Here is a 27,230-nt window from a genome sequence, read left to right as displayed (position 1 = left end):
CGTGTTAAGACTTAGAAACTTCCTAGAGATGGCTAGTGATCAAGAGGAACGTGGCTTTGCCACAAGAGCCCTTTCAGTCTGGTGGATTGATTTCCTCCTCCTCTTTTCTTCTTCTCCTCCTGTCCTTCTCTTTCCTCCTCCTTTTTCTCCTCCTCCTTCCTCTTCTACTAGCTAGAAACATACTTCTTAGCCCATGCTGAATATGCTTCCTTCCTTACTTCAACCAAGTATGTGCCGAAGAACACTAATCACTTAAATTCTTGCTACTCAAAGTGTAGTCCTAGGACCCGCAGCAGTGAAATTACTTGGGAGTTGCAGAAACTGGGACCCCACCTCAGGTGATTTGAATAAAGCTTGAGCAGCTCTATCTTAGCCAGTCTTGTAGGTAATCTAGGGAAGATATGGTTTCACCCACTAGAGGGCAGTAGGACATGTGCGCCACTAGGCACTGCATGTATTTCCCAAGTATGATTAAAAAGTCTTATAACTACCCACAGTTGCCAAAGGGATAGTACGCTTAGTTCCTTTAAAGGAAAAACAACAAAGTCAAACCAGGTTACATAGAGAAATTCAACATGTGAGATTCATGAAATAAGCAGTTCCATGGCACTAGCATAGTATAAAATCAGGTGCCAAATCCTAAATTGTAACGTTGGCTCTTGTTCATAGATCATAGAATTGTAAAGCTGGAAAAGGCTTTGATAATCACCTCTGGGGCAACCTCCTTATTTTACAGATGAGGAAGGAGACTCTGAGAGGTTAACTGCCCCTTTCAAATTCATACAGCTCACAGTTTGCCAAGCCAAAGCTGGAACTACTACCAACAGACTCCCTACCAAGAGTAAAAAGATTTTAACAGGATGCTAAACAAATCTCTGTAGTATTCATGGTAAAATGGAGTTCATACTTGTGCTTTACACAGATGATGGGTTTAATATTGTTAGCTGTTTCCTTAGAGGGAGGAGATAGCAACGGAGGCGTTTGTCTTTTTTTTTCCTTCACTTATTTATACTCAGTTGTATTACTGTCAGAACACAGCATAGGGACATCCCTGGCAGTCCAGTGGTTAAGATTTCACCTTCCAATGCAGGGGGTGTGGGTTCGATCCCTGGTTGGGGAGCTAGGCTCCCACATGCCTCAGGGCCAAAAGGGTCAAAACGTAAAACAGAAGCAATATTGTAACATATTCAATAAAGACTTTAAAAATGGCCCACATCAAACAAACAAACAAACAAACAAACAAAACACAGCATAGATGTCTCTAGCTCCAGTCCCATAAGTCTCCACATGTAAATATCAACCAATCACTAAGTATTAAGTAATCATAATATTCATGGTACTGTTTCATATTCCTTTCAGCATGATGCTAGCATGATTTCTGCTCTTGGTGGTCTTTAGTTATGTCTGTTATAATAGCTTGGCTGGTAACTGCTTTTAATTCTCAATCCCCATATGTTTTTTGCATGCAAAATGGGATCAACATTATGTCAGACCAAAAGATACAGAAGGCAATGAAAACTGAGCTGGTGGATCCTTATTCATCTAAGAATCTGGAAAGGCTTTACAGAAAAAGGAACCCTAATTGCACATACAACACCCTCAGTACAGCTTGCTCACATGTCTTCAAAATGACCTTTTAAAGAATGCTTTAAATATCAATGCATTTTTAGAAAACATTGAGCCAAACATGGAAATCGCATGAGAAGAATTTCTGAATCTCCAGTTAAAGGCACAAAGAGCCACATTTTCAATTTCCTCTTCCTTTTCTCTTTCTCTAACTTGTCAATGCAATTATTTAATAAAAACTAAAATCACATAAAATTAGTTAGGCATAAGCATTTGAATGTTGATGGATATAATACAAGCAGTTTCTTAGACAGAGCTCCAGTTTTTGAGCAAAGTTCCAGGATAAAAATTGTGAAGCAAAGTTTTGGTGGAGTGACCCCAGCAACAAAAATGCTCCAACAATAAGAGCATAAATTTTTTAAGGAGTATCTTTTTTTTTTTTAACATCTTTATTGGAGTATAATTGCTTCACAATGGTGTGTTAATTTCTGCTTTATAACAATGTGAATCAGCTATACATATACATATATCCCCATATCTCCTCCCTCTGGCATCTCCTTCCTACCCTCCCTATCCCACCCCTCTAGGTGGTCACAAAGCATGGAGCTGATCTCCCTGAAGGAATATCTAATCTTGCTCGATTTCTAGCTTCACAAAGAAATTTAAATCTAGCTCCTGAATAAATTTTTCAGAGTCCTGATTTACCCATCTCTCCTGTTACCTTTAGCTGCAGTGTATAAATGATGTCCTAATCAACTGTCATAATTTTACATCAAAATTGTTTATAATGAGTTAGCCACAAGCTCGCTTTAATTATCAAGAATATAAATGCAAAACACAGCTGCTAAGATTGGAGCAGAGTCTAAAGTAAAGGGTCTAAGTAGGTTTTGATTTTCCCATTTTAAACTAAAAAGGAAATAATCTTAGCAAAAGAATGATGATGTCTGATCAACTGAGCTAGTAATCCATAATCTATAATTTAAACAACTTAAATTGTAATTTTGATTTGCCTAAGGGATACACCAATTATATACTATTTGTATAGGATATGTGTTTTCTCTACCATTAACAGTACAACAATAAAGAAAAACAGTAGCATTTAAAAAACTATTTTTTAGCATTCATATAAAAGTGTATATGCAGTTATTTTAGGAGGTTAATATTACCATTTGGACTTAATTTACCTATTTTATCTGAGAACATTCTTTTTTCCCATTATAATAAAAGAACAGCTCTCAATTATTGCCAGTAATATTAGTGGCATACTCATGTTTATATCTCAAATATGCTTTTAATTTTCTGATGCAGAGGCAAATTGCTGGTGATATCTTAATGTTTTGGGGTAGTTAATGCCAAAAGGCTTGGACCTGATCTTAAACTGAATATTTCCCAGATGTGTGGTAGGGTGAAAGGTGGAACAAGTAACAGAAACCAACTTCCTATCCATGTTAGACTTACTTAGGTGAATTTTAAGTAAGGATTAATTAGACAATGAGACCTTATAAGCAGTCAACTTCACAGCTCCCAGAGATAAAAGCTGGGAACCTGCTCAGTTGTAACATAAGCCATATGTTGAGAAAGAGAAGTATCAACTACCAGTGTCTCCTTGTACCTTGTTTATAATGTTCTTTTAGCCAACTTTCTTTTGAAAAATCCAATACTTTGGGAAATGTTGAAATGCTATTTACTAAAGGATGAAAAAACTTAGTTTTTGAAAAAGTATCAGATAGATATTGAAGTAGCAAAAAAAATGTGAAACATTTAACTCATATGGATGGGCTCATAAATATAAAAAGACAGCTTAAGAATGACAAGAGGAAACTGCTATTAATGTGGCTTATCCTAGACCAGCTTTGTACTGACAGATACCCTGGGGACACTAATGCTCTGAAACGCTATGTCTCCGTGGGAAGCCAGGCTGTCCATTTTAGGAAGAGGAATTTGGCGCAAATTTACAGTCATTTGTCCAGATTCAGTAGAGACGAAAGATGAATTGGAACAACATCTTGCCAATTATTCATTATTAAGGGTTGGGTGCTTTAACTTGACAAGATTTTGCCACCTAAACCAGCTGTTTTGTGTTGGAAACTAGATGGTCTAGTTTAGACCATGCCAGAACTACTTAGAAGGTCTGAGCCATAAATGTCAAAGCAAATGTTTCTGATATTGGGTACATGCTCATTTTGTGATATTTTTCATTTGGATTATCATGTGGAATGGGTGCTGGCTTAGATCAGTGGTGTCGAAGTAGAAGACAGTGATGTCAAGCTAAAAGCCTAGGATCAAAATATGTCAGCCAATTAGGAAAAGATCTGCTTCAACAAACAATGAAAACTAGACTTGGTCCAAGTCATAAGAAATCAATCTGGTGCACTTATTTGCCAACAGTAAGAGCAAAATCTTCATCAATAATATCAGTTCTTCAAATAAGTCAAGTTATTCTGGGTAGAAATCTACTTGAAATAATTTTCCTTATATGGCTTTTTCCTTAGATTTTTAAAATTATGTATTAACATAGTGAGATTTTCAGGTTATAGTAAGGAATAAGAGAAATGTAAAGAATCTGAAAAAGTATCTTGCAAAGCAAGTAATTGATTATATATTTTTTCTGCCTGTAATAAATTTGCCAGAAAATCTTGTCTACCAAAAAAGTCAGTGTGTTGATATTTTGCTTCAATTTAAAGGTCAAAAATATCTGACTTTTCACGTGATTACCTTACAAAGTAGTTAGCTAGCAAGGGCAATTAAAAAAGAAAACTATCAGATTCCAAAGAGTAGTACGCTGCTCACTCTACAGAAATGTCAGTATTTTTGGAGGGGTTGAATGAAGGTGAAAGAAAAAAAACATGAAAACAGTTTTCAAGTACAGCCATTTAACAGTATAGTGTGCACATCCCTTGAAGTTTGTGAGTGGGAAGACAGCTAAGAAAGTGTCTCTGAAGCTGTCTTTCTGGAAATCAAGTTTGTGTAACTGGACAAGACATGTGGCACAAGTCTGTGCAATTAGATCACATAGCCTAGTACTGCAAACATAATTATTAGCGGCTGTTTTTGTCAACTGGCATGTTAGAGAAACAATAAAAAGAGGAGCTGATGATGATGAAAGAGGAAGGGCGTGAAATGGTTGTACTCTCCTCAGTAGCTTTTAACTTTCAACATAAAGACTTTGTCAAACTCTCCAGACTTAAAGTGTTGACTGAGAAGGCAAAGAGGGATGAGAAGGCTTTTTGTTGGCTAGAAGAATAAAGATAGGATCTCCCACCACGTCAGAAAGCTGTTAAGCACTCAAAATGAAAACACTCAGCGTTTTAGAGTCAGCAAGCAATTGTTTATATTTGGACATTTGCAGCAGACCTCATTACCTTAACATCCTTGACTAAGTTTCTGAGGCAAAAAACCATCCAGGTTGTGGACTGAGATACTGGACTTTGTGGCTAGGAGACTTCTTTTTTTAACCTTTTAAAACAGGTTGCTATGATTGTACACCTATGAAAGGAAAGGGAACAGAGTGGTTCTTGGCTTTTGCTGTGGTTGAAGCAAGCAGAATTTAGTAGGAAAAGACTGAGCAGAAAAATTTAGGCTTGGGACTCCATTTTATTCTTTCTCTTCCTATTACACACATGTCACAGTGGTTCTTTCTATGCTCAGTAGCTGGCTTTCATACACAGAAAGCACCAAATATTTGTCAATGTGATTTTCATAGGGTTGCATTTGATAATCAGTCCTTTAAGGTACCTGTGCTTTACTCTGAGTTGAATGTACATCCATAAAATAATGCGAGGAATCAGTCTCAGGATAGAGCCCATGCTGAGGTTAGAAGACAAATTGGGACAGGATGGGGGGTGCAGAGGGTGGTATGTTCCTCTATATTCCTGTCATGGAAGGTGAAGATGAACTGGCTTTTGATTTTACCCCACTGAGTACTCTGGGTAGAGTTGGCACACTCAAATACCTGCCAATGGAGAAGAGCTTTCCTTTCCTCTTTCCAGAGGAAAATAAGTTGAAACTGGTACTTTGCACATGAGTTCCTTCAGATAAATGACTAATTTGTTCCATGATTATATGTTTGGTACCTGCTATGGGCTAGGTGCTGACAGCACAGATGTGGCCCATTTGGAGAAATAGAAGAGTCATGCTTTCAATAAACTAATGGCAACTTGAGGCTCTTCCTACCTCCAGCCAAAGGCACTCTCCTCTTTCTTCACTATAGTTCTCATCTGCATACTGAACTTCTCCTTGACATAAAAATATGCCTAGTCCTTGTATCAAAATGCATAAAGAAATAAGTTCAGCTACATGACAGCTGTAACTAATCCATAAGTAAAAATTTCTTAAGAGAGTTCTAACCCTGAGTTCCATTTCCATGTTCTGCCATAGCTTAATCAAACTTTTCAAGCTTTTTAAGAGCATGTCTATTTTTATTTTAGTTTTCTGAAATTTAAAAAATTGTTTTTCTCACCGGTTTGCTTATGTAAGATAGATGTACATGTTTCTATTCATCTATCTATTTAATAACAGTAACTATGAAATGTATGTCGTCTCATGGGTCTTGAATTTCTGAGTCTGTTTTGGTAAAATATGGAGGCATCAAATATATATCCTTCTTAAATTATGACACTATATTTTTGTAAAGATTCTTACATGAAAACAAGTAAAAAAGGTTTACTTTGAATTTTACCCAAGAATAATATACACTGATACACTGAAATATTTCAACGTTTGTACTAAATCCAATTGTATTACAATCACAATTTTTTTCTGACCTACTAGAATTAGTGGGAGAAGAAACATTTACAATAGAAATTGAATGGTATGAAACTGTTGAATGTTGCTCATTCTTCTTTACAAATGTTTCCAGTAATTTATTAACCTTACTTGCTAAAAAACCAACCAACCACTTTACTTAAATGTGTTTTGCCAATCTGATGACAATTTGACAAATTATTTTCAAATTTGTATTGTCCTTTTCAGCTTCTGTTTTTCTCTACCTTATATCCATGCACTAAAATTTTACTCACCATAAATTTTATAAATTAGTTATTTTATTTCAGTTGAAGTTAATAGTTATTTGACAAAACAAGCAAGTCAGAATTGAGCAAATCAATTCAAATACTTTCTTGCAATTGAGTATATGAATTAAATAATATTGAGAGTTTTTCTTTTGGGGGGAAATGCTTTCAGATTTTGACAAATAAACGTAAGTGGAAACAGTTCTTCAAAATATAATATATGGAGTTTTATCCAGCTGAACTGAAGTATACTACAAAGAAGTTTAAGATAACTTTTCTTTGAATACTTTTTCCAAATTTTTTAAGATTTTAACAATTTTGAATAAAATTTAATTGAATGCAGTGAGCCATTTGCAATTAGCATGGTTTGGATATGTATTTTAATGCAAGATATACAAAATCAAGTCGGTAGAATAATTTTAATTCTGTGGTTCTTCTCTGTTAACTTTTAGTTTTTGGTTTCCTCTCTCTGTTTTTTCCCCTGTAATCTGGATGCCAGAAAGCATGTCTTATATGCAGGAGAACTCAAGTACATAGTAGTTATAATCTATTTTCTACTCTCAAATGCTGAATGTTCAGCATGTTTTATTCATAACAGTTTACTAAGACTTGCATCAAGATGAGTATGAAATAACACTTGTCTGAAATACATATATATTATACACACACACATTATATATTACTCTACTTATTTGCCTCTCGGCAGTTTTTAAAGCTCTCCTATATGGTCCTGTTGATTATTTGGAACCAGCACCTACATATAACGTTCTCTGACCCATCAGTTTTCCCTTTCAAACTTGGGTCAAATAGATTGTGTTTTTTCTTAAAGGGTGTGTGTTCTTTCTCAAAAGTATACTATTTTAAACCAATTTAAGCATTGATTTTTTTTTTTTCGGTACGCGGGCCTCTCACTGTTGTGGCCTCTCCCGTTGCGGAGCACAGTCTCCAGACGTGCAGGCTCAGCAGCCATGGCCCACGAGCCCAGCCGCTCCGCGGCATGTGGGATCTTCCCGGACCGGGGCACGAACCCATGTCCCCTGCATTGGCAGGCAGACTCTCAATCACTGCGCCACCGGGGAAGCCCTACACTAAGTTTTAATTTTAATTTTATGCTGTCTCAAAATATTCTTTTTAAGTACCAGGAAAATCCCTTATATTAATTTCTAAGAAAGTATTCCCTCCAGTGTACTCTGCAAAATACTGACTGTGTGCTTTACTAGTGACTAGAAATGAATGTGTGATGCTGTCTTCTATCTCCAACCTAAGAGATCTGTTTTCTTTGCCAGTTGTGTGGCAAATGACAGGGCATTTTCATGAACTTTGGAGACAAAATCACTTCTACCTTGGTGTTTGACCAAAAAAGGACATCCTTTTGGTCAACGTCCAGAGAGCTATGACGTTCCCTGAGTATCTTGATTAAACTTCCCCTTTTCAGCAGAAGTCAGAATTCCTTATTGCAATATATAATTCTATATGTGGCAAATGAATAAATGTTTCAATTTGACAAGTATATATAAATAAGTCATCTTTTTGCATAATCAAATAAAAATACACTTACTAAATAGTCGTGTTTATATATCTTAGTATTATAATTATCCACTACCCAAGTAACTATGGGAAGAATCTTTGAAAGAGTAAAGAAACAAATTATATACCATTCCACATTGTGCTAAAAGCTTTATAAATTTACAAAATACATGTTCAAAGTGAGCCTTGAGTTTGAACTCTAATATATGTTCTACATTAAGTATTTTAAACTACTCAGGGCTGTTCATGCTTAGCTAACATTGTGAACACTTCAATGCATCAAGTAAGACTTTTTCTTACTAGAAGTCTGACATCAAGATGTGCTCTACTGTGGGATGAATTGGGAGATTGGGACGACTGACATATATACACTAATATGTATAAAATAGATAACTAATAAGAACCTGCTATATAAAAAATAAAATAAAATTCAAAAATTCAAAAAAAAAAAAAAAAGATGTGCTCTACTGACCCATCTTATGCTTTTTGTTAAACTGAGGAGAAAAGATATTCTATATTACATTTAGTTGTATTCAAGAAATTCATTAAAACTTTAGTAAATGTGATAGACATTTTATAAGAATAACTTTAGAGTAAATATATTGACTTGGTGATCATTTAGCAAAATATGTCATGAAATAATTCCTCTGACCCTTTATGTTGGCTTTTAAATTTTTTCTTCCTTTATAAATAAAATATACAGTGGTCAAGCTCAACTAGAATGAATTGTTTCTGTGTAATGAGCAAGATAAATTAGGCTATAAAACATTAAGTAGATAGAAAACTTTTGCCTGGCTGCCAACAGTTTTTAAATGTTTATAGGAGGCTCATGTTGTAGTAGAAAGAACATGTACTAACTATTTATTTCAGGCTCTAAGTAATCTTTTAGAGGTGCTTGGATAAGTCCCTGGATATCCCTAGGTCCCCTGGTGTCATCTGTTACAGAAGGGAAAGAGATAAACCAGACAATCTCTAGATTTCATCAAGCTCTTCTCTGACTCTACAATTTGTAAGACCTAGCTTTTTCTTAAGCCTTAAATGACCTGAACTTTTCTCACTAAAATAAATGACACGAAGTTTTCTTATTTTGTAATTTTAGTTGATTTTGAGGCTTTAAAATCTGTGCTTTAAATTAGACTGATCAGAAGTTTTGTTTGAACCAAGAATATTTCCCAAAATAATCTATGATGACTCATTTTGGGGGGTGGGGAACAGGAATATCACAATTGATATGCTTACCAAAGCCTCCTTATCTTGATAGATCTAATTTAGAGAGTTGTTTGGCTTTTTCTAGTACATAACACATCTCTAGTATTATTTTGCATTGTCTGTAGATTTTTCCAGCAGCAATAAGATTGCAGTGATTGTCCCTTATTTTCACATGGTTGATATTTAGACCAACCTTTCCACACAGAATAGCAGAAAGAAAGAAAAAAAGAAAATTTCCTTCCCTCCAATGCTCAGTGAGGAAACATAAACCACATAAGGATTCCCTCAGGCTTTTTCCCCAAATGTTAAATACTGGAGACATAATAAGAGTAGGGCCGAAGCGGGGTGTGGCTGGATGCCCAGGCAAGAAATCAGGAATTCTAACATTTTAGAATTTTTTGAAGAATTTGCTTACTAAAGGAAATGGGGGGAAAAATAGCTTTATAACTTTATATATAAATATATTTTCTGACACAAAAATAACTTTACCTTTCAAGAAGAAATACTTTCCGTATTTACTTTCTGCCTTATTATGGCCTTATTACCTACCATTCAAATGCATTGTGCTGGGGATTTCTGAGTATATCTTCAGCCTCTCTTTTTGTTTTATGCTATTTCCCACCATTTATTCCACTGTACAATGGGATCCAATGTCAATTATCTTGGGTCACAGCAAACGATTCAAACATGTAAGTATTTCCAGTGTTCTTTTTCCAGGATTACTGTTAGTTGGAAGTAGGGCGAGGGTTCCTATCTCCAGAGGCACACAAGCTTTTCTAGGTCTTTATTTCATGCAAAATTAGGCTTACAATTTTTTCTCATTTTTCAAATTAAAGTTACATCAGTACTTACTATGGAAAATTCTCAAGAATTTCAAATAAATTCTTATTCTTAGAAACATGTCATTTATGTCTCATTGTGAATCTACCCCGAGAACACAAAAGCAATGTCTGAAAACACAGCACTGTTACAATATTAGTAATTGTCTATGTCCTGACACAGTGCAATAAAGTTAAATGAACAACCAAAAAAACTCTGCTAGTGAGGGAAAAAACTTAGAAAATATTACATTTACTAAATCTATTGATCTAGTACAGTGTCATGAAGAGCCACATTAGATGGCCATCTGCAAATATTTATTGACTAATGATCATCGTGGAAGACCTCAGAGTCACATTTCATTTGTAATAAAAATACAATAGTGAGGGCTTCCCTGGTGGTGCAGTGGTTGAGAGTCCGCCTGCCGATGCGGGGGACACGGGTTCGTGCCCCGGTCCGGGAAGATCCCACATGCCGCGGAGCGGCTGGGCCAGTGAGCCATGGCCGCTGAGCCTGCGCGTCCGGAGACTGTGCTCCGCAACGGGAGAGGCCACAACAGTGAGAGGCCCGCGTACCGCAAAAAAAAAAAAAAACAATAATGAGATGAATCTCTAACACACTTTAAAATTCATTTATAACTAGGGAATAAAGTCTCTAGATTGTGTTGCTTCTGACACTTTTAATGTTAGGTCAATGACAATGGTTAAATTACAGTACTGGTCAATTAAAATATAGCCTTAAATTGAGAAATGCTTTAGAATTTGCCACCGTATTCATCAATAAGACCAGGCTAGTCACTGAGCTTATACTATGACTTGAAGTACCAGGTGAGAATTTAAAAGGTCATTCTGTACTGTAGCAAATTGGCAAAGATATATCTCCTTATATAGGGATGGTAAAGATTATCTGCTAATGTAGGTCCTGTTTCTGTCTACAATTCTAAATGAATGTCAAGGATATCTGAAAGAACTGTGGCTGAGAGAAAAACTAAATAGCTCTATTGCATTATGCTGAAAAGGCAGCCAGAGTCTATAATAGTAGTACAAGGTGGACCAGATGTAGATCAATGATTAGCCCACTCTGGCATCTTCCCTTTAAAGGTAGTGAGATTATTCTAGAGGGTGGGAGATCAAGTGAATCCCTATAGATCTGTAGCAATTTCTTGGCCATTGGCGTAATTTTAAGGGAGCCATACAGTCATTTAATTCTTAGAGTGTCAACACAATTAGCCCTATGAGAATGCCTATAAAATACTTCTTTAGGGGTAGATGAAGGCACTTACATTTCCACCAGCATGTCCACACTCTTACTGAGGAGAAGAAAATAAAGATTCTGATAATAATCTTATTGCAAGTCTTCAAAAAACTGACTATAGACAACAATGTACTATACTTGTACACGAATTCCAAATCCACATTATCTCAGTTATGCAGATGTTGAATCCCACGCCTATCAGAAACAAGCAAAAGAAAAACCCAGTACTTCTTTCCACATTCTTTAACAATTTTACTTTGATGTTAAGTTGCTACCATTATTTGCATCTATTCCCGTTTGTGGTTTTGCTTCTCTGCACATGTTTCTGTCAATGCTTTTCTATATCAAAGACCTGCTCTGTCTCTGAATGTAGTGTATAAAACACTGTGTGGTCCTTGGACCAGCAGAATCAGCACTGCCTAGGAAATTGCTAGAAATTTAAATTCTCTGGCCCTACCCCAGGTCTACCAAATCAAAAATCCAAGCAATCTGTTTAAACAAGCCTTCCAAATGATTCTGGTGCATGATCAAGTTTTAGAACCACTGGTGTAGAAGACTGGTTAACTTGACACCATTCTGACTCAGCAGACAGTAAATATCTATTCAATATCCACTGTCTGAGACTCTACGCAATCCTATGAGCTGTAGGCAGTTAGCCCCAACTTGCAAATGAGGAAACCAAGACTCTGAGTCTTGACTTATCCAAGGTCACACAGCTAGTTAAGAAAGAGAGCTATTAAGCCAAGTTCTTCTGCTTTTTAGAGCTTCCACTAATTTCCCTGTCATTTACATCTAAGTGCCTCCTCTATTAATTTCATCACATGAAATGTGACTTTGCTATTTCCTTTAAAAAATGTGTGTGTGTTTGTGTGTGTGGTTATTAGCTGCCTATCATGTTTGTGTGTGTGTGTGTGTGTGTGTGTGTGTGTGTGTGTGTGTAAGAGAGACAGAGATAGGATAGGATGGAGAGGGAGAAGGGGGTGTAGATGGAGAGAAATGAGATGGGAAAATAAGTAGCTGATACAAAATTAAAATTAATATCACAAATGTTGCTGTTGTTCCAGTTACTTTCAATACACAGCAATTACTCAGGTACATTTTGACATTCTTTCAATACAGTTAAGCTAGGGTCTCCAAGCAAATATGCAATCCCAAACAAGTGTAAAGCATGTGGACCCTTAAGCTAAGAGATACTAACATAGTTCTGTTACCTTTCAGCTAGGTGCTTTCCTCTCCCAGTTTTCAAAAAGCCATACTTTTCTTCACTTACCAGTTGTGAACTATTTTGCTTGCACATGATACCCCTGACTTTGGTGACAGTTTTCTACTCTATAATCCTTGTGAGATTTTTTTTAATCTCACGTAACTGTCAAACCAACCAACAAACAAAAAAATCCAGCACCAGATGCTTGTTAAAGGTTACAAGACAGATTTTATTTAGACTACTGCAGTAAGGGAGAGAGACTAGAGTATTAATTGAGCTCAACTCAAACTAAGACAAAGGTGACTGAAGTTTTTAAGGGAGAACAGAGAGGGAATAAAAAGGGATTATGGGGAAGTGATAAAGGGGGGACAAAAAAGAGGCTAGTGGAAATGGAACATTACAGAAGGGAGTGGAATGGAGAATTACTGAAAATAGTTTGGCAAGGGGGGCTGGAACAATTCAGTTTGGCAGCGTTGTGTTTTCTTAAGCATGGTGGCTAGAGTCACCTTTAGGGACACAGCCTAGTGAGGCTGGAAGCCAGGGTAAAGTTTGACTGAGTCTCTTAGCACAGTGTTCAGGAAAGTCCTTTGTGCTGTGCGGGAGATCAACAGTTCACATAATGTGTTGAGGCCTCACTGAATTTAGCTCTGTTTCACATTAAAGAGAGGTGAAAACATTATTTGAAATATTTCTACTTAATATGATGACAATTATTTAGCTATTGAAAACCTCTGTGTATTTTTTCTGGACATGATCATGCAGACCTAGAATCTGTCGCACTTTCTAGGTGTAAAGTAGCATTTTATGCTCAAGAACCATGAATGGAATCAAGTTGTCAACAAATTCAAGGGTGTAAATGAACTACCAGCTGAAATAATTTCTGTATAATTCTTTCAACACTAGTGTTTATAAAGCAAAATTATGCCCCATTAAGTTATTTGCGAATTCGCTGTTATAATTTTTACTATATAAGAAAAATTACATGTGTTTCATCATAGACATAAAAATATCTAATTTTATGTCTATAATGAAACAAATGCAGTTTGTTCTAGACTTAAAGCTATATATTTTATGTTTACCCCAGAATTTTAACATTACACTTGTGTAGATATCCACTCTCCAGAATATAACTGAGAGCCTATCAAAAAGAAATACTAATGTTTCTGCATAAAGCCTCATGTCCTATACTCAGAAAAGAAAATCTCCAAACCTTGCTCATATTTTTCACTCAATTTTAACAAGATCACATATTAATTTGGCAGTTTAATGTAGAAGCTCATGAGAGCAATGTACTTTCACAGCAGAGAAAGCCATCAGTGCTAATGTCATCAAGAAAAACAAACTTGTAACTAGTAATCTCCATATATGAACAAGGAAATGAGTGAACTTGAAGATTTAGGAGCCAAGTTATTATTTTTTTAATAAATAAAGTCTGAGAGCTGAAAAACTTTAGCTACCTAGAAAATTAGTCTATATGGAAGTGAATCCCTTTGTGTGGACTAAAAAGTATGCTTCTCTAAAATACTTTTGAAATCTAAAAATCAAGTGTTTGCTAGAATAGTATAGTACTTTGAGAATAGAATAGTACTTTGGAGAAAAGTATTTAAATAGGTAAAACAATCCTTATCATTGCCTTTGTTATAATTTACCTAAAAGGAATAATAAGCATTTATATTTTATAATTCATCAACTTTCGTTTGAAGCAAACATTTTGGCATTTCCTCTAATTTGGATGTGGAATTACTAATTAATCTCAAGATTTTACAAAGATGATTACTGTCAAAAGAAAAAAAAATTATTTAATGAACACCCAGTTTTTCTTTCCTCAGCCAGTCATTGGACTGACCACTTATGATTCGTTCATTCATTCAATAAATACATATTGAGCACATATTATGAACTCTGCACTGTTCTAATAATTTTCTTAAAAAGACCACTATGATTACTACAGTTCTTTGAGAAAGATACACAATTAATGAGATAGACCCACAGTGATTCTAAACTGAATACCATATTTGGAGCCATTTAGCCCCTCACTATTGGGTATGGTCACATAATCTCGGAGGTATATGGTGTAAATATGACAAGCCAAGGCACTCCATAGGTCTTTCTATATTAGTATATAATAGAACTATTCGGGCCACTGAACAATTCATGGGGAAGAAAGAGACTTAGAGAGGATAGGATTTGTGTATCATCTTACACTAGTCATGATATGTTTCAGCACATTGACTAAAACTAACAAACTATATATAGCATTAATATCTATTTTGAGTTAAAATGTTTAGACAAAAGTAAGATGTGACTGATTCTGAATTCATAAGGCTCTGACATTTATTGAGCTGCTTCCAAGTTTCACAATAAATTTTTTGAAAAGTATGTTCCTCAGGACTTCCCTCGTGGCACAGTGGTTAAGGATCTGCCTGCCAATGCAGGGGACACGGGTTCCAGCCCTGCTCCAGGAAGATCGCACATGCCACGGATCAACTAAGCCCGTGCACCACAACTATTGAGCCTGAGCTCTAGAGCCCACGAGCCACAACTACTGAAGCCCGTATGCCTGGACCCCACGCTCCGCAACAAGAGAAGCCACCACAACGAGAAGCCCATGCACCGCAATGAAGAGTAGCCCCCGCTCACCACAACTAGAGAAAGCCCGTGCACAGCAACGAAGACCCAATGCAGCCAAATAAATAAAATTTAAAAATTAAAAAAAAAAAAGTACATTCCTCACCCGGGAGAGCATCACTGCTACTCAATGAAGCAGAACCCTTACTTTTACTGAGTGTCCCCTACAAAGTGCAATCGGTGGGGAGAGCCAACAGTGGCCCAGGCACACACTGAGCTCTTTACCCTCCTCCATGCCTTTCATTACTCTTTCACTTTTCTCTACCTAAAATGTTCCCCATGACTTTTCAATTCCCACCTATTAAAATCCTACCCCCTGAAAGGCTCACCTCAAATACCAACCACCTTCTTCAGGATGACTTCTTTACTACTTAAAGCCATGGCAACATATTTTATTTCTAATAGAGCACTTAATATATTTTTCTGTGCTTTAATTACTTAAATTATTCCTGTCTTTATCCTACCCAGTTTTAAAACTCCTTGAAGGTAAAGATGGTGTCTCGTTTGTTTTTTCATCCTCCATCGTGAGAGCTAACACAAGCCCTGCACATTGGTGCTAGGTACATGCTAGCAGAATTAATTTATTCAAATAATCCCCAGGATTTATTTATATATTCATGTTCTGCTTATCTAGGAGAGCAGAATGGGATTTTGCATTTATTTTTTACATCTAACTTCCCCCCTGTATATATCCATTTTCTTAAATGACTTTTACTTTCTTTCTCCTGTTATATCCATGAAAAGGTATTTAAGGAGAAAGTTACTATCTAGGCCAATAGCTTGTTTATTGTCATAGCCCAAAAAGAGTAGTCTCGGTCAAATGTAATTGCTGGAGAGAAAACAGTTCAGATGCTTCTCTTCTGGAGAAGGATGAGAGGCATAAGCTGAGAAAAATGCTTTTGAATGGCTACGTCCTCAGACTGACAACTCAGTGGTTCATCAAAACATAACTCTTGCCCTAAAGTTAAAAGAATAACTGATTTACATGAAAATTGTGATGTCTACGTTATTTCCATTTGGAGTTCATCAGTTTGCAAAATCCTCCCCATTACTATGGTGATGCTGCCTCATTCGGTAGAATTTGCCAATTAACAGGAGCTGATTTTTGTCACAATCACTTTTGTTTTATTGATTATCAAACTTTATTATTTAAGATTTCAAATACAGTTCAAAATAAAGTTAATATATTGCTATTATTAAAGGAATTTGCTTTAAAAATTGGCTTTTTCTAATATGTTCTTTTAAAAGTTATATATTTTTAGATAAAATATTTCATATTTGCCAAAATCCTTAGAGTCTGTAGAAGATGGCTGATAACTTGAGACTGACAACTCCCCAGCCTTCTAACAACTTCCTGCCTTGTTCCTCACTTTCCCCTGGCAGGCTTTCCTTCAGTTGGCATTCAATTTTGCATCAAATTATACACCCATAGAACTATAAGTTATTAATCCAACAACAAACATACTTTCCAAAAATGCTTTTATAGGCAAACTTGATCATCCTCACCAAAGAACAGAGAATATGGGAGAGATTCTTCATGAAAAAATAGGCAAGTCCTTTAGACTTGAGTTCCTTAGAAAGTCACACATTCACAGATATTTACAATAAAGACATGTCATTGTCCATTACCCACGAGATTATCAGTTATGACTTAATGACATATGGTGTATCCAAAAGTTCATCTTCAGGACTCAAAAGGACTTAAATCATCCAGGTCTTCCTCTTTCTATTTTGAAGCATACTGAACCTTTTCAAGCTAGCTTTAACTGATTGCAGAGTAAGAAAAATGGTTAATTGGTTGATGAATTCTTTGAATATTGTGTTCCTATTTTGTGCAAAGCAGAAAGAAACCCAAGGGCTTCTGAGCATAAATATGATCTACGATATCCAGTGCACTCTCAGAAATAATCAAAGATTCGGTAATATTTATTACACCAGAACATTTTTGCTTCTGCCAACTCAGTCTGTTACTATAGCTTAATCCCACTACTTCGTGTTCACATTCAAAAATCTTTAATTCTTTGCTGAAATCAACCTTTTTCATTCTAACAATTTCCAGTTACAAAGCATACATAGGGAACACCTTATAATTTACTGATAGTACTTACTTGCCTTTTTGGCAGGCAAAGCAAATAGCAGTCTAAATATTTTGCCCCAGATTCTTATCACTATCTTGTTCTATACCTTCTGCTTGTGACATAAATAAAGTATATTAGATGTCCTTCTCTGAGACTCAGGCATCATCCTCTGTGGCCTGCCAGATCCTTGGGAGGAAAAGCATATTAGTTCGTTAAAGACTATTATCTCGATGAGTCATTACGTCAGTTGGTTTTCTAGCAGAATTCCCTTGTGTAAATGGGAAAGAAGCAGGAGATATGATGGAGAGGCAAAATAGTCAGAGATGGAGAGTAAAATAGTCTGAAAGTGAGAGGCTTAGGTGTTGGGTCCCTCATTATAGACCTATGTCACTTTATCACCTTGTGAGTTACAAAACCTCAGTATCATCCATTTTTTCATCTGTAATTGAGAATAATCATACCTCCTTAGATGACTGTTAGGAGAATTAAAGAAATAAAGTACAAGAAAGTACTTTTTAAAATGCGCAAATAAATGTGTGTATGTGTTTGTACCTTGAGGGCAACTACCAGTATAAGGAAAAGGGATGTTTAAAATACAGATACTGATTCAATATCTTGTAATAACCTATAACTGAAAAGAATCTGAAAAAGAACATATACACAGACACAGACACACAGACATACACATAATTGAATCACTTTGCTGTATACCTGAAACTAACACAACATTGTAAACCAACTATACTCCAATAAAACAAAACAAAAAAATACAGCTACTGTCTCCCTCACTCTTCACAATCTTTCCTTGTTTAAGCTTGCCAAATGAGATCTCTTTCAATCTATTAATGAGGAGGTATGCTGTGTTAGGTCACAGGCTTCCTGTAGAATATAAGAACAGAATGTTCTATGGCATGTAGTTCTGGCACAAGTCTCTCTAGTGATGTCAGCTTTGCTTTGGGGGCATGAAAGCATTTCTATTGACCATGACATGGCTTGTTAACCTGTGAAGAAAGGAAAGAAAGTGTCCATGTCTTAAGAACAAGACACTCTTTCCCTCTAGGAAGAGTATAAACATAATTTGTGGACCACATTTAGGATGGTGTTTTTTATGATAGTAAATACAGGATAAATGATAACATATATTGGCTTTCAGATTTTATAGGCTAAGCCAGTGGGAATTTGTATGTTCTGTTCAGGATTTACACAGCTTGTTGAAGAAGAAGCTTCAAACTCTATAACTGTTGGAGGAAAACTTTCCTCTCATAATAATTAAGGAGGCAGTAAGCTCTAGGCAATTTCTAATTATTTTATATGTACTATCTCATTTAATCATCACAAAACTAGAAGGGAGATACTAATATGCTGCTCATTTTGCAAATGAAATTGAGACATAAGCAGTTCAGTGACTTCTCCTGTGTTCATTCACTACTAAATGCAAAGCCAGGATTCAAATTCAGTCTGGATTCAGAACTTTGCTAATCACAGTGCTGCTTCTCTGCCCTGAGAAAGCTTTCCCAAGGGTTTAAAACTAAGAAGTAGGCTTAGGACCTGAGGTCTCCTTAACCTAAACTAGGTGGGCATTTTAAGTAGATAGTTCACCTACCAACTTTTCAGAGAAAATTATCTTTAGATGCACCAACCAAAACTTGTCTATTAGGGGAAAAGATCTCTTGTCTATCAGTTCCTAATTCCCTTAGTTTTTCATTCTTTCTAGGAAACAAGAAACTAAAACTTCAAAAAATACTAATGGATTTTCTCCCAACGCAGAGTAGTGATTCTGCTATTTTAAAGACAATGTGTATATTGGGATTAGTCTCTCAGTATTTCAGAATGTCAACACATTTGCCAAAAATAAATTTATCAGTTAAATGTAGCCAAGAGATTTAGTTTATCTAAAAGTCCTACAAAGAAGAAACAGTTTACCACTGTTTTTACAGGTTGAAGTAAATCTGACATATTATTGACATATGCTATAGTTTTAATTTAATACCATAGTACTGACGTGTGCTCTGGTAAGTTTTTGGGAAACCTAGGCTAAGATGAGCAGAGCTGTTTCAATATTTATGGGGTTGAAAATGCAGAGTTAGCAAAGGAAGCATTTTAATTAAAACAATATTTTCCCCTATATGCGCAGAGTAAAATGCAAGGGAATTCATTTAAAGACTTACTATTTTTTTCCATATTGTTGCTATGTTTTTAGGCACAGTGGAAAAGGTTGGGGTTTTTTTCCCCCAATTATTTTAATTTTTGATTTTGGAGGCATCAAAAAATAAACCATAATTTCTTCTGATTTTTCTTTCTTTCAACTAAATTTATGTGACTCTTTAAGTTTAGCCTTTTTGAATTGTATATTTTAGGTATCTTGGAGATAACGTCAGTGGAAATTGGAGTTGTTGCCGTCAAAGCCATTAACAGCAACTATTATTTAGCCATGAACAAGAAGGGAAAACTCTATGGCTCAGTAAGTATTCTATTTTTATTTGAAAAATCCACTTCAGTAAATTATTACCACAGTTTTGCAATGTTTCCCCCAGACATTAAATAGTTTTGTTATCATTCTATTGCTAGTAAATAGAACCACAAAGGGCTGGTCACCAGCGTTTCAAGGGCTGGCAAGGCAGCTCTTCCAACTCTGTAATCTCCTCTGTTGTTCACCCATTAGTCTACCATGCAGACTGTTGCTGGCATTCATCAGTCAGTGCTCTGAATGCTAATATTCTGAATGCTCTGAGCTAACCAGTCAGACTCTCACGGAAGCATCTGGTTAGATTGTCATGGTTACTGCAGACAACTTGGAGAAGAATCATTGAAAACAAAGATCTTGGATTGAGTAGAAAACCACATACTCTGTGTGTATGTGTTATAGCTGAAGATAAAATGAGGGCATGGGTGTTTTGTATTCCGTTAAAATCTGAAATGGGGAGACACATCAGGAAATTCAACATTTTCTGTGCTGTTCAATCAACTCCAGAATTTTATTTACCTAAACAATAATGATTAATTCAGTTACGGAGCTGGTACCCAGCCAGCTCTTTGAGTACATACATCCCTGTGTTCCATAGCAAGTATCAGGGAATATCACTTTAAAAATGTGTAAATAAACTTATTGTGTTGATTAGTATAAGGATGATTGCAGTGCCTGCCTCGGGCCAGCAGCTTTCAAACTTAAGTAAGTGTCAGAATCACTCAGTGGATTTGTTAAAACACACTCCCAGATTTTCCGATTCAGTTAAATCTGTAAGACTGCATTTCTAACAAGGTCCCAGGTTTCCCTAATGCTCCTGGTATGGTACCCACAATGTGAGAGTCACTGGAAATTGATTCCATCATTGGTCTGGACATACAATAGCCTTGTATTTCATTCATATCAGATCCACTTATAACTGGGGAGTCAGGCATACCTTGGGTGAGCCTCTTTGACTAGGATAAATGCTTTTTGGGTGAAGGGGTCAGAAAATTTTTAGTTAAATTTTTCCATTATAGGTAGCTCTACTAATGAGCCTAGAAGAGTAATGGACCATTTAAAAAAGTGGTTCCATTTGGGAGTTCACAGCATAACCACTCTGGAGACATTTTTTGTTTTTCCTTTCAATCAACATGCCGAGGTCCCTTCCCTCCCTAATTCTTATATAAGAATTACTGAGTAAGAGGTCCGGGCACATATTCTTTGAAGAGATACTGATGCATAGTCAAAACCAATGCTTTAAAGTAAAACCTGATAAAAATTTAGATTGAGAGAGAAAATATAAAAGTTTTAATTGCAATAAAAGATTGAAATAATTTTTAATGGATAAAGTATATTTCTTTAAAAAGGTGACATCAAGGAAAAATGGATAGCTCTCAAATGAGCTGTCATAAAAATATTTAATACTTTTCCTTCCATTCCCCCACTTCTTTCTTCTATCCCAACACAGCTCACACACTGTGCCTATGCTTCTTCTTGAGCTCTAAGGCCTATGGATTATTTCATTCTCTATTTCTTATGTAGATGCTCATTTGCTTTCTATCACATCATACCATTTTAATGATCTACAATGGCATTTATCAGATATTTCTCTCAATAATGTGTCTGTTGTTGACTGTCTTCTCCCAGTAGATTGTGGACTTCAAGAGGACAGGGTTTGCCTTGTCCCACATGATTTCTTCAGCATGGAATAGCACAATGCATTAACCTAACTACCTTTCCAAGTAGCTCAGCCCATCATAGCCGATGCAGTCCACTTTCAGCCTGTCTCAGAAAGAAGCTCATTCTCTAACCATAGTGTACTGTTATTGTAATTTGGCATTACCACCAGGAAGAGTAAAGAAGTATGGCTTGTTCAAAATTAAATTAAAAATCTACTCAAATTCAGTGCCCTATTCAGGGCAGAATAGGACTAGGAACTTTGCATTTAAAGGGTATACAAAAAAAAAAAAAATTCATGAGTACACATCCTATATATTCTGTATATCAGGTGACATACTCTTGTAATTCCTATCTTTTTTTTTTTTCAGACAATTTCCATTGATTCCATAGCCTTCTTGAAAATAGCAATTAGGCAAAAACCCAGAGGGGTTGATTAAACTAACACTATATATTCTAGTCTCTTGAATATTTTCCTCGATTCCCTTTTGGGAAACTTATCTCTCTTAGATTTTCATTATTCACCCTCTGAGCAATGTGTCTATTGTATACTATTGTATACTGAGTTTTCTCCTGACAGATGGAATTAAGTAAATAGATTATAAAACTGAAGTATAGAGGACAAGCCCTTGTAGGGCATGGTTTAAAAACCAAAGAAATTTCCCTGGTATTCTGAGGAAATCCAAAACCTTTTTCTAAACTACCAAAACCCTACTTTTGAGATCTTGCTCGAGCCTAGATTTTTTTTAGACTTTAATATTTATGATTCACCTAAATGCTGTAAACAATAGATTCCTAGGTCTCCTCCAGAGATTCTGATACAAAAATTTGACCAATGGTCTAAGTATTCAAAATACCTGAGATGAGGAGTCTGTTACAGGTATAATTCACTTTCAGAGACATTGTTCTATAAATTAATTTTTGGGAGGAAAAATAATTTAGCATCCATTCCTACTTTTTTATACATAGCTCCATTTCAAATATAAAATCAGCTAAAATAACCTCAATCCTTCTGTAGTCTCTAAAATATGCCTTCTTTATTGAAAAAATACAATTATTCATGTAAAAAAACCCTCTCTGCTTTGAAAACCATACAGTTTTAGACAGACTAGGATGAATAAATAGAAAATAAATAAACTCAAATTAAGGATTCAAATCTTCTCTAATGCATAATTTTTATTTTAAAATCATTACCTTAAATAATTTACCTTTTCTTCTTACTTTCAACCAAATAAGTCGTTACTTGAACACTACATTTAAATATTCTTTATAGAAGAGAAGCACAGAGGATAAATAAATTCCAGAAAACAAAGCTTAAACTGGTAACATTAACATAAAATATACCTGCTCATTACAGTTGTGATAATGTTCAAAATTAGGATCTAGCCTGCAGAAACCTGGATATTTAAATATACACACATTCAGGAATTGGGAATTTAGTCAAAATTTCCAAAAGTGCAGAGGTGAGAAAAACTGAACTGCCTAGTAGAAGTTTCAGCTGAAAGATGACTACAATGCCCTTGATTTGCATAGAGAAGACCCAGAAGAGCAAAAGCCCCAATTCCTTAGCTTTTTAACTGCTTTAGTTTGGGTATAAGGGGAAAGAGATATTTCTGAAGTCAGAGTTTTGAGATTAGTGAGGTATCTCCTCTTTGTTATTAACTCCAGAGTGAGAATCTGGATCTCTAAGATGAATGAGTGATCAATCTTTGTCACAAAAGATCCCCTTAAAAAACTTGGCCACTTGAAACAAAGCCAAAGGACTGTGTCTGTAAAGTGGAATTTCCCAGGACCCAAGTCTTCAGGCTTATACAATATAAGCAGTGCTAGTCACCAGATTTATAGTTTCTTTGACATGGAAATTCACAAAGCAAGTTTGTCTCATGTCCTACTGTTCAACTATTCCTAAACCTCAGAGTAAAACTGGTCAAAATTCCAAGTTACGGAAAATTGTAAATAATTTACAAAATTGAGAAATCTGGTATTTGGAAGAGAGGGACATCCCTCACTCCCAGGGCCTCTTGGTTATCTAGAACTATTATGGTTTTGCTTTAAAATCTGCTTTCTTATCAATGTGTGTGTATTTATTGTGGATTTATGGGTAGATAACATTTGCAAACTTGATAAGCCCACTTTTTTCCTGTAATTCTGTTTTTCCCGTGGAACCCCAGTTATTACTCTGAAAAATAGGATTATAACAACATTCTTTATCATTGGCTCATCACGAATATTGTTACTGGAATGCTTGCTTCTTAACAATCATTCTAGGCACTTAAACATGTCATGTTCAAAGCACATCAGCTTTTTAAAAGGGGCCCAATATGTGGTTATGATGATAGATTAAAATAAATCACATGCCTTCTAATGTAGAATCTGTTTTGTCTTTATGAGTTTTACTCTTCTGTTGTTGATGTTTTGTATTAAGTGCACAACTTATGTACAAATGGCAACAGTAAATAAAACCCAGGAACTGGAGTTCTCTGGATGGTTTGTGTGAAATAGAATCAAGTATCATCACTGTAGGAATAAAAGATTTTGTTTTTCCCTTGCAGAAAGAATTTAACAATGACTGTAAGCTGAAGGAGAGGATTGAGGAAAACGGATACAATACCTATGCATCCTTTAACTGGCAGCACAATGGGAGGCAAATGTATGTGGCATTGAATGGAAAAGGAGCTCCCAGGAGAGGACAGAAAACACGAAGGAAAAACACCTCAGCTCATTTTCTTCCAATGGTGGTACACTCATAGAGGAAGGCAATGTTTGTGGATGCAGGATAACCAAAGGCTCTTTTACCAGTTGGTAAAAGTTGGTGTTCTTCGTGAAGATAGTAGCTCAAAAGGAAAAGACACATTGCAAGTATCTGCTTGGTTGAAAGAAAGGAAGCCTTTGAAGGTTTTTGTACTCTCTGCTGACATATGATGTTCTCTTAATTAGTTCTGTGTCCTGCTTTGTAATTGAGATATAAGCAGATCAGATGGGATGGAAGTTATTCCTAAGTGAACAATATTGTGGCTGAATTTTTGGGTTAAGTTTTTGTTTATGTTTTTGTTTTTAACCTCTGAGATAGAACTTAAAGGACAAGGAACAGTCTGTTGAATGATCTTCGGGAAAGTTATTTATGGAATACGAACTCATATCAAAGACTTTCATTGCTCATTCAAGCCTAATGATTCAATGAGCAGTAAGACACGCAAGCATTTACTGGAAAGCACTTGGGTCATATCATATGCACAACCAAAGGAGCTTTGGGCGTGGCATCATGGAAGAATTGGATAGGATTAAAAAATATAAACACAGTAGTGTAAAACTGTTCTAACAAAACAAATAGTATGGTATGCTTGTGCATTCTGCCTTCACCCCTTTCTATTTCTTTCTAAGTTATTTATTTAATAGGATGTTAAATATCTTTTGGGGTTTTAAAGAGTATCCTCATCAGCTGCCCTCTGATTTACCTGTTCTTTTTCTTTAGCACACCACATGCATGTTCATGACAAAGTGTTTTTAAAACTTGGCAAACACTTCAAGAGTAGGAGATAAAATCGGGGAAAGAGTGTGAGTGCCCCATGTGCTATCAGTTGACTTAATCTGCACTTCTGCCATAAGAACCATCAACAATAAATATGACAGTGCTATGGCATGGCTCGAGTGAGAGATGTTTGCCATCATTTAAAACCATACATCACTCCTAAAGCTTCCTTTCCTAAGAAATAGACCAGAAGGCCAAATTCTTCTCTTTCAATACATCAGTGTGTCTCCAAGATATTAAAAGAAGGAAAATTAATTGTTACATACAGTTTAGTAGCCTAGCCTCATTATTTACTAATGATTTTTTGGCCATATATCACAGTGGTAAGTGATGAAGAGGCTGTCTGCATATATAAGAACACTATAAGTCTCACATAGTGAATCTCCCCCAAAGGAACTATCAAAGAATTTGGTATGAAGTGCAACCCTCCAAGGGGCTTAAACTGAGCAAATATATTCTGGTATATGTGTAACCATATACTGCAACCTGTTCAGGCTGTTCAAGCTGTATGATCTAGTCTTTACAAAACCCAATAAAACTTATTTTCTGTAAATTTAAAGAGCTTTGGAAGGTTCCATAACGTAACCTTATTGAAATTCATTTTGTTAGAGCAGGTATAGAAAACAGTACATAAGAGCGTACCAGTCATCATCACATAGTATTCCACTAAATAAATACATAAGCCTTATTTGCAGTGTCTGTAGTGATTTTTAAAAGTGTAGAAAAATACTATTTGCTCTAAATACTTTAAGTGATAACTATAAGATTATATTGATGCTGCAGTTTTACCTTCATATTTCTTGTTTTGAAAAGGTCTGTTTATTTTTATTGTTTGGACACAGTATTTTGGTACAAAGGAAAGACTCACTAAATGTGTCTTTTTACTAAAGTTTAACCTCTAGAAAGGCTGGTGTTTTGTGATCCTCTCTAATAACTTAATTGTGTCAATGCTTAACCAGCACTTCCAGTTAATCTGTTATTTAAGAATTAGCTTTATTAAGAAACTTTCCCATAAAGTAATCCCACAAAAGGTCATATTTTTCTCATTCCTTAAAAAGTTGGGATTTCCAAGGAAATGCATTTGAGGCAGAGTGTTTTGCCTTATGGCTAAAGTTGCATTTTATGGTACTTGGCTTTCAACTTGCTTTTTGACAAATGGGATTCTAAAAATGTTTAATTTTGTGGTTGGAATCTGTTAAAATTTAATTGGTAACTGAGTCTGAGAGCTATAATGTAATGCATTCCTATGAGAACTAGATTATCTTTAATGTTTTATTTTAAAATAATAATTGCACCTGACACATGAACATTGACCACCCACAACCAAAATTAAATGTTTGGTGAGACAAATACAGTATTAGATGACCATGGTAACAGCAAATAGGGCACAAACTGGATTCGTATTTCACATAGCCATTTAGATTACCAAGAGACTATGTGTAAACAGTCATCATTATAGTACTCACAACAGTAAAACAGCTTCTAGCAATTTTGCAGAAGCCAAAAATAGAAAACATTTCCTTCACCTCTCCCCTGACTCACCCCCAAAACACACACATTAACAGAGAGAAAGACAGAAACCATTTGGTAAGGAGTAATGAGATTCTCCACTTTCAAAAATGGCATCTTTGCTTGGTATTGGGATAGAATTCTGGTCCTCTTTGCACCTGGATTGTGCTACTGAAGGAAAAGCAGCTCCAGTCCTAAATGTCATATGTTTAAAAAGAAAATCATGATTTTGGGAGTTCTGTCTCTGTAGGAAGTGTGACCCCTGGCTACAATGTCAAGGTGCGTCAGCCACAAATGTTTGTCCATCTGAGTGTTGATTTCGAGGAGACTCCTCATAAAGATATAGATTCCCTCCCTCCTCCTACCCCCCAAAAGGCTGAACAGTGTATAGTATGTTACATTTAAATGAATCAATAAAAATGCTGGGAAAAGAAAATGAAAATATTGGCCTTGTTTGTTTTATTAACCTAAAACTATACCTGGTAATAAAGAGAGAAGCTCATGTGTTGTGTGCTTGGCAGGATGTGGTTAAATGCCCCACAGGCCCAAACAACAACAACAGAAAAAAAAATCACTCAAACATTTGTAAGGTTTCTTTAATGTTTTACATGTGTGAGTCAGCTATCCCTACTCTAATAACATCCAAATGCTTTCAATTTTTCCTAAGTATTCAGGTCCACCTAGTTTGCACAGTGGATAAAGAAGGATGAATTAAAAACAAGGATGGCTTGTGAAACAATGAAAGACTTTTGGAGGAAAGCCAGGAGGCTGCAAA

General features: G+C 35.7%; 1 protein-coding gene across 2 annotated transcripts in view; it reads left to right on the top strand.

Annotated features, from left to right (window-relative positions):
* The window catches only part of FGF10 (fibroblast growth factor 10), an 82,404-nt gene extending 55,527 nt beyond the window's left edge, over positions 1-26,877 (top strand). For both annotated transcript variants that reach the window (XM_060295758.1, XM_030881976.2), the window contains 2 exons: positions 19,652-19,755; positions 23,970-26,877. In XM_060295758.1, coding sequence (XP_060151741.1) covers positions 19,652-19,755; positions 23,970-24,167 — 302 coding nt within the window. In that variant the 3' untranslated portion in view covers positions 24,168-26,877. The remainder of the gene's footprint in view (positions 1-19,651; positions 19,756-23,969) is intronic.
* The last annotated feature ends 353 nt before the right edge of the window (positions 26,878-27,230 follow it).

Source organism: Globicephala melas, chromosome 3 (assembly GCF_963455315.2).
Source record: "Globicephala melas chromosome 3, mGloMel1.2, whole genome shotgun sequence".
NCBI classification, from domain to species: Eukaryota; Metazoa; Chordata; class Mammalia; order Artiodactyla; family Delphinidae; genus Globicephala; species Globicephala melas.
Note: the sequence above shows the minus strand (reverse complement) of the source record. Positions and strands in the feature narration are given on the sequence as shown.